Source organism: Cucurbita maxima, unplaced genomic scaffold, assembly GCF_002738345.1.
Source record: "Cucurbita maxima cultivar Rimu unplaced genomic scaffold, Cmax_1.0 Cma_Scf00022, whole genome shotgun sequence".
Classification (NCBI taxonomy): Eukaryota; Viridiplantae; Streptophyta; class Magnoliopsida; order Cucurbitales; family Cucurbitaceae; genus Cucurbita; species Cucurbita maxima.
In genome coordinates this window covers 3585593-3594235 of record NW_019272038.1, presented here as the reverse complement: position 1 = coordinate 3594235, position 8643 = coordinate 3585593, and the positions used below count along the sequence as shown (strand labels likewise).

General features: G+C 39.3%; 2 protein-coding genes across 2 annotated transcripts in view; both read left to right on the top strand.

The window, feature by feature from the left end:
- Positions 1 to 498: 498 nt before the first annotated feature.
- LOC111495995 lies at positions 499 to 1776 on the top strand. Its single transcript, XM_023146210.1, has one exon. It carries the CDS (start codon positions 544 to 546, stop codon positions 1567 to 1569), a length of 1026 nt encoding a protein of 341 aa, XP_023001978.1. The 5' UTR covers positions 499 to 543; the 3' UTR covers positions 1570 to 1776.
- A 3440-nt stretch (positions 1777 to 5216) lies between these two features.
- The window catches only part of LOC111495994 (probable serine/threonine-protein kinase At4g35230), a 7009-nt gene continuing 3582 nt past the window's right edge, over positions 5217 to 8643 (top strand). Inside the window, exons 1-4 of the mRNA XM_023146209.1 lie at positions 5217 to 5713; positions 5820 to 5955; positions 7054 to 7187; positions 7369 to 7474. Of these exons, the coding sequence (XP_023001977.1) occupies positions 5402 to 5713; positions 5820 to 5955; positions 7054 to 7187; positions 7369 to 7474 (688 nt within the window). The 5' untranslated portion in view covers positions 5217 to 5401. The remainder of the gene's footprint in view (positions 5714 to 5819; positions 5956 to 7053; positions 7188 to 7368; positions 7475 to 8643) is intronic.

The following is an 8643-nucleotide window of genomic DNA, read 5'->3' as shown; positions in this document are numbered from 1 at the left end:
TTAGCTGCTTTATTTACAGTCGAGTAAATTCATTAATTAGATTAGCTGCTTGCTTTTCAAGACTCAACCTCTACTCTATTGCCTGAACTACTGAACTTGATTAAAGAGTAAAAGAGTCATACTCCTTCCTATTAAATCAATACTCCTTTACCTGATGGAACACTAAGAAGAATCAACAATAATAACAATAATAATAATAATAATAATAATAATAATAATAATAATAATAATAATAATAATAATAATAATAATAATAATGCAATTAATAATAATAATAATAATGCAATTAATAATAATAATAATAATAATAATAATAATAATAATAATAATAATGCAATTAATAATAATAATAATAATGCAATTAATAATAATAATAATAATAATAATAATAATAATAATAATGCAATTAATAATAATAATAATAATAACGATAATAATTATTATTATATAGATTGCATTATTTTATATTTATTGTTGTTAAATCATATATTCATAATCGAAGGTTGCAAGCGGACATGAAAAATTAGGAAAATAAATGCCCACATGTTGCAGTCTGTACAGCAACAAACAGCTAAACACATTCCACGTGGCCTTCTGTCACTTCTCTACCTTCCACATGAATGGGCCCCACTCCCCATTTCCCACTATATAAAACTCGACGCCAATCCAATTCCCTCACCGCCACCGCCACCGCCACCGCCGCCGCAAAACATTCCAACCAAAATGGTGGGTGTTTTCCGGCGCTCTCTATCATTCCCAAACAAGCCGCCGGCCATTTCCCGTCAAACAAAGCCCCGAATTTCCCGGCACCTTCGATCCCTCAGTTTACCTTGCAGATCCCACCCATTGATCTCATCTCTCAAGGAAGAAATCGCCAATCTCAAATCCTGGTCGTCCACCGACCACCGCGACGCCGACTGGCTCTGCCGTGGACTTACCACCGTAAAACTCGTGCACGACTATCTCGACGACATCCTCCAACTCCCACAATCCCGGGAGTCGATATGTCGGCTGTCGAAATGGGTGGAGAATGTTCTAGAAGACTTCCTCCGTTTCATCGACGCTTACGGAATCTTCCAGAGCCTCATCCTGGGGTTCAGAGAGGAGCACGTGGCAGCCCATGTGGCCATCAGGAGAAAAGACAAAACCAAATTGGATTTATACACAAAAGCCCGAAAACGTATGGCGAAAGAAACGACCCAGTTGGTATCGGTGGTCCGGGGAGTGAAGGCGGCGGAGGGGATGGCGGTTTCCGAGGAGGAGCTGGAGGCGGCGATTAAGGATGTGATGGAAGTGACGGGGATGGTTTCGGTGGCGGTTTTTGAGGGAATTGGGGCGTCGTTGGGGTCACGGAGGAATCGGTGGACGGGGAAGACGAAGAAGGTTGAGAATGGGATATTGGAGTTTATGGAAGTGAGTAAAAATGGTGAGGTGGATGAATTGACGGTGAGGATTGAAAAGATGAGGGATCTGGAGGAAGGGATTCGGTGCATTGAGAGTAGCACGGAGAAACTGTTTCGGAGGTTGATTGATACTAGAGTTTCTATACTAAATGCCATCTCGCATTAACATAATAATTATGAGATTAAGAAAAAAAAGATACATAAATATTATTTTTGTTACATACATATTATATACGGTTGGGTTAATATCTATTAATTCGAAAGGAAGCTTCAAATACTTGAGATATAAAAGAGTTTATTAGTGTAATATAGTGATAATTGAATTATGATCAAAGCAATCAAAGTTGGGATGTTTGTGTTTATTACTTCCTTCCATATCCCATACATTGATTTTCTCATAGGTTTCATTTTCTTAGTTCCTTAAGGTCTTGTATTCCCATAGGTTGGGCATGAGGGGTGTTTTCGTCTTTCTTCCCCACCCGAATCATGGTTTATGCCTCCAAATTCGTTCTAATTGCTTTGAAACCTTGCATAGTCAATAGGTCTTATATAAATTTTCAAGAAAATCACTCAAAATCACTTACCGATATAATGAGGGTATTTCTGTCATTTTATCCATGTATTTGGTTTAAGTCTTAAACATGCTTCTATGTCTTTCAAACTTTACCTATGTGATTTTTGTTGAAGTGAGCTTGCTCGAGCTTCCCTCTTCAACCATGGCAATGGTAGCGAGCATGGATTCATCATCGATAAGATTCATTCTCAAATGTAGCCCCGACATCATCTTTACCCTTTTTGGTTGATGGCTGATAGTCTGAATGTTATTGAGTTGGACCTCGTTACTACTAAACACTTCGCAAGGGGCATAGGAATAACTTTGTGTTCAAGCAGAAAAACTATCTCTAACACAGTGTCGAAGATATCTATCTTGACAATCATAAAATCAGTTTGTCTCATCCAAGTCCATATCTTGATCAGAGTTCTCTTTACAACCCTTGGGGCAGGTAAGGGTGTAAAATTGATAGCTTTCATCTGTCCCATATCTCTATGTCAAAGAATGTTCAAGCATTTTGCTTCCGTCTTTGTCATGAAATTGTGGGTGGTTCTAAAGTCAACAATAGTGTTACTGGTCGATTTGTGGTTGACCTAGGCTTTGATGTACATTAGACCGCATCCCACTAGCTCTTCTAGCTCACCCACTCTCTTTTGGAGGAAAAATAAATACTTTAGGGCCCGCATGCAGGGGTTTTCCACACTTTTGACTAGCGATGTTTCAATTTACGCAGTCTCGTACTCATCTTCTGAGCTCATTCCAAATTTTGGAAGACAAAGAATGTTGCATTTTGGGGGTATTCGATTTCTCAGTGGACTCCCTTACATATGAAGTAAAACAAGGGGCCTTGGCTTTGACTGTGAGTGTTATGGCTGTGAGGTCTCCGTCATAGAGTTCTACCTCTTTGGGACTCGCATTCCCCTCCTCGGCCTTCAAGTATGTCACTTCCCCTACCTTTGTCGATAATTCTTATTTCCGCTACTTGCGAAAGACTGATTCCACCTTATATCTTGGGGTTGATCGATGCTAAGATCAAACAATTGTTTGACAGTAGCATAGGTTGTGGAAAGGTCTTAAACTTTTTGTTTGTAGAGTTTGGTCTTCGCCCACGACTTCTCAGCCCCTCAATAAAATTAAAGACCTTGTCTTTCTCAGACATATCACAAATATTTAACATAAGCCTAGAAAACTACTTAATGTAGTCTCAAATATTTTGTCAATATGCTTCAACTCTCTCAACTTCCATCTTGTAATAATCTCGACATTCTTTGAGAAAAAATAAGAGTGGAGTTCTTGTTTTGAGCTCTCCCAAGTGTCCACAATACATTGACCATCTTAAATGTCCATGTCCTTGGATCTCCACCACAACTTGCATCGTTAACTAGATGCATTATTACCAATGTGACCTTTGTTTCTTCTACTACGGTATTTGTGACTCAAAAGTACTATTCGAGGTTAAAGATAAAGTTCCCTAGAGCCTTAACATCTTGAACCCCATAGAAGGACTTAGGATCCAGAACCTTTTATCTTGTTGAATTGGACTACACCTCACCTGAGTTTTGGTTCCCCACCTTCTCATGGTGAGGTTAAGTATGATAGCTTAGATTTGCCACTTAAGTCCGGACTATTCCAAGGGATCCTCAGACATTTTAGAAACCATCTAAATGACCGTTTGTTGAGCATTGTCTAATCCCTCGATGTGTTCTTCCATCCAGACAACAGAGCTCATCGAGCTATCCCAATGTTTGAAGCCACTAATTGTTGTGGCTTTGTCTTCTAGTGCCTCAACCTTAACTATTAATTCACGGATAAGCATTGCCTCAAGGCAACTTGCCATCTCGTCGATCTTGTCAACTTTAGTGGCAATCTCATTCATGCGAGACACCAAAGGCCACATTCCATAAAGAAAATCATTCAGATAGAGTAACTGATCTTTGTTCTTTACAAATCAATCAACCTGGGATTTGGTCCAGTTTTTTTGCAACATACATGTTTTTGTACTACAATTCTAGGAGCCGACTCGTTTCTGATAGCACTTGTCACAATTGCACTCTTGTGACAGTGAGACAATGATTGTGCGACACTTGTTCTAACCCAACAAGTATAAAAGTTGAACTTTGTGGACAACTTTGATGTAAGATTGAGTATTGAGCCACATTTGAGAGAAATATTTTAAAAAACACTAGCGAGGAAATGCGTTGAAATAATTTGAAAAACATTAATGTTATGAGCTAAAAGAAAATAAGCAACAACCACGATTTTGATAGCATATAACTCGGATGAGAAGAATTGACTACTAATCACATTCGCTATAGTACATTTTGAAACATTTTAGTTCCAACACGTGTAAACATAATTTTGGTGATTGATCATACACCCCCATATTGACACACCAAAAATTGTAAAGGCCTATCTAGCATGGAAGCAAGTAAAATGGGATTGGAACGGGCATGCGACCATGAACAACACATCCTAGACAAACATGATTAGGACATCCATCACGTGGCCATATGCTACACACCTTCAACAAGCAGGATGGTGACATAGAGCTTGCGTAGAATAGTACTATGCATCCAAACCCACCAAAAATGAAATTAGTTCTCAAAACTATTGACATAATTTTAGGTTCTATTAAATATAAAACCATAGTTACATGTGGTTGCATTTCCTGACTCTAGCAATGACCCATGTACAGATTAACCATTATTAATAAGCTTTTAGGTGTACGGATGATGACTTATAATTTATTTTGCCAGACATAATTCTTTAATACAAAAAAAATATAAAGTTCATCTTAGTTTAAAAAAATTATAATAAATAAGAAGCTTTATTCATTTTTAATTTTTGGTTTTGAAAATTTCTTTTATTGTTAAATTCTAAAAATTATTTGAAATTTTAATTAAAATATAAAATAAAAAATAAAAAAATTTGAAAAATATATTTTTTTATTAGGTATAAAAATTCATGGTTAAGTTTTAATTTTTAAAAATAGAAAAATAAAAACTATAAAAATGAACAAAATGCATTATCAGACACAACACAAAGGCTATAGCATTATTATATTTTCCACGTAATTTTGGAATAAATAAATATAAAACTATAAATAATTATGATCCAATAACAGCGCGAGAAAGAAAAACCAAAAAGAGACGTTAAGTGAAATTACAAAATTACCCCTTCACTCTCCAAAAAGGACAACGCAATGTGAGGAGGAAGCGGAGAGAAAGACAAAGGTCTTGTCAGTACTCACTCAGCCATGGAAAATAAGCCCAAAAAAAAAAGAAATTTAATACAGCAAGGAGAGCTGTCCCCATGAGAACATCGAGAAGAGGAAAGATTAAATCATGGCTTCTGGGATTCTCTGATTTGTTCTGCAGCTTTTCTGTATGAGTTTTTTGAAGTAAAAACAGAGCTGGTGGAGGTGGGGGGACTGAGTGCTGGAGCTATGGGCTGTTGTGGATCGTCCTTACAGAGAGCTCAAAATCATATCCCTTATGCACAAAACAGGTTCCAGTCTCAACCTTCTAATGGCCCTTCCGATCCCGCCGGCGGCGGCATCCCTGCTTTCTCCGAGTTCTCCTTCGCCGACCTCAAGGCTGCTACCAATAACTTCAGCTCCGATTACATCGTCTCCGAGAGCGGCGAGAAAGCCCCCAATGTCGTTTACAAAGGCCGCCTTCAAAATCAGAACAACCGCCGTTGGATCGCCGTTAAGAAGTTCACTAAGTTGGCTTGGCCCGACCCCAAGCAGTTCGCTGTACTTCCTTCTTGATTACATTGGGGTTGGGGGGTTTGGGGTTTGAATTCCGATATGGGTTTTATTCGATTGTTGATTAATTTGTGTTTTTGGTTGTGTTCTTCAGGAGGAAGCATCTGGGGTCGGTAAATTGAGGCATAAAAGATTGACTAATCTTATTGGGTATTGCTGTGAAGGCGATGAGAGGCTTCTTGTTGCGGAGTTTATGCCCAATGACACCCTCGCCAAGCATCTCTTCCACTGTATGATTATTGATTGACGTTGGGATAATGAGTTTTTTCAGCTCGATCTTTCTTGTTCTTTGTTTGGTCATGATGATTATTTCTATTTATGGGTTTGTCTCGTTTGGAGTTTTGGGCTCTCAAACGTGAAGTAGTAATATAGTGATGTCTTTGTTGAAGATGGTCGGGAGTGAGTTTCGCTAATTTAGGGAATGATCATGAGTTTATAAGTAAGGAATACATTTTCATTGGTACGAGACCTTTTGGGAAATATCATACCATTGTGGAGATTCGTGATTCCTAACATGGTATTAGAGCCATGCTCTTAACGTAGCCATGCCAATAGAATTCTCAAATGTTGTTGGCCTCGAAGGTGTAGTCAAAAGTGACTCAAGTGTCGAACAAAGAGTGTACTTTGTTCGAGGACTCCAGAGGAGGAGTTGAGCTTCAATTAAGGGGAGGCTGTACGAGGGCTCCATAGGCCTTATGGGAGGCTCTATAGTGTAGTTTGTTCGAGGGGAGGATTGTTGGGAGGGAGTCCCACATTGGCTAATTTAGGGGAATGATCATGAGTTTATAAGTAAGGAATACATCTCTATTGGAATGAGGTCTTTTAGGGAAACTCAAAGCAAAACCACGAGAATCTATGCTCAAAGTGGACGATATCATATCATTGTAGAGATTCGTAATTCCTAACATGGTATTAGAGCCATGCCCTTAACTTAGCCATGTCAATAAAATCCTCAAGTGTCGAACAAAGGGTGTACTTTGTTCGAGGACTCCAGAGAAGGAGTCGAACCTCAATTAAGGGGAGGCTCTATAGTGTACTTTGTTTGAGGGGAGGGTTAATACATCTCTATTGGTATGAGGCATTTTGGGGAAGCCCATAGCAAAGCCACACGAGCCTATACTCAAAGTTGACAATATCATACTATTGTGGAGATTCGTGATTCCTAACTGTCTTATCCTATCATCAATGAGATGTTAAAGGCATTGATGATGTTCCTCATGTTTTGGATTTAAAATATTTGCCAATTTCTCTTGGAAATCTCTAATTTAGTGCTATTTCTTTGAACAATTTGCTCTAATATGGCAAGAAACTGTTTGTTTACTTGACAGGGGAGAATCAAACCATAGAATGGGCTATGAGATTAAGAGTTGCTTTATATATTGCTGAGGCATTAGATTATTGTAGCTCTCTGGAACTTCCATTATACCACGACTTGAATGCATATAGAGTACTATTTGATGAGGTGCTGTCACAATTTCTTTTACCTATATATATATATATATGCTATTGGAATTTATATGATATACTTCATTTTCTATTGGCTTTCTAATATTTTATTTTGGTGATCTTGGTTAGATTCTCTCATTTGGGAATCCTTTGTGTGTCTGAGAGCAATGTGGTAATTTGTGGATGGTTTTTGACAGAATGGTGACCCTCGACTTTCTTGTTTTGGGTTGATGAAAAACAGCAGGGATGGTAAAAGTTATAGCACCAATCTTGCGTATACTCCACCTGAATATTTAAGAAATGGTATTTGTTCTTCTTCTACTGTACTTAAATTGTTCGTTTAAGTATTTTTGTTTGTAAAAGTGCACGTCCACCGCTAGTAGATATTGTTCTCTTTGGGCTTTCCCTTAAGGTTTTTAAAAGGCATATGCTAGGGATAGGTTTCCACACCCTTGTTTCATTCTTCTCCCCAACCGATGTGGGATCTCACAATCCACCCTCCTTTGGGGCCCAACGTCCTTGCTAGCACATAGCCTCATGTCCACCCCTCTTCGGGGCTCAGCCTCCTCGCTGACACATCGTCGGATTCTGGCTCTGATACCATTTGTAATATTCCATGCTCATCGCTAGCAGATATTGTCCTTTTTGGGGTTTCCTTTTCGAGCTTCTCCTCAAGATTTTGAAACGCGTCTTCTAGGGAGAGGTTTCTATAGCCTTAATAAAGGGTGTTTCGTTCTCCTCCCCAACTGACATGGGATCTCACAATCCACTCCCTTTGGAGCCCAATGTTCTCGCTGACACTAGTTCCTTTCTCCAATTGGTGTGGCTCACCAAATCCCCCCCCCCCTTTTGGGGCCTAGCGTCCTTGCTGGCACATCGCCTCATGTCCACCCCCTTCGGGGATCAGCCTCCTACCGCTAGGAGATATTGTCCTCTTTGGACTTTCCCGTTAGGGCTTCTCCTCAAGATTTTGAAACGCATCTGCTAGGAAGAGGTTTCCATAGCCTTAATAAAGGGTGTTTCGTTCTCCTCCTCAACCGATGTGGGATCTCACAATCTACCCCCTTTTGGGCCAGCGTCCTCGCTGACACTCATTCCTTTCTCCAATTGATATGGGACCTCCCACCAAATCCACCCTGCTTTGGGGCCCAACGTCCTTGTTGGCACATCGCCTCATGTCCACCCCCTTCGGGGATTAGCCTCCTCGCTGGCACATCGCCGGAGTCTGGCTCTGATACCATTTGTAACCGTCCAAACCCACCACTAGCAGATATTGTCCTCTTTGGGCTTTCCCTTTTGGGCCTCCCTTCAAGATTTTGAAACGCGTCTACTAGTGAGAGGTTTCCACATCCTTATAAAGGGTGTTTTATTCTCCTCTCCAACCGATGTGGGATCTCACTTTTTTTTTTTTTTTTTTTTTTTTTTTTTTTTTTTTTTTTTTTTTTTTTTTTTTTTTTTTTTTTTTTTTTTTT

Coding starts and splice junctions, on each gene's coding strand:
- LOC111495995 (XM_023146210.1), top strand. CDS start 544: ATGTTGCAGTCTGTACAGCAACAAACAGCTAAACACATTCCACGTGGC.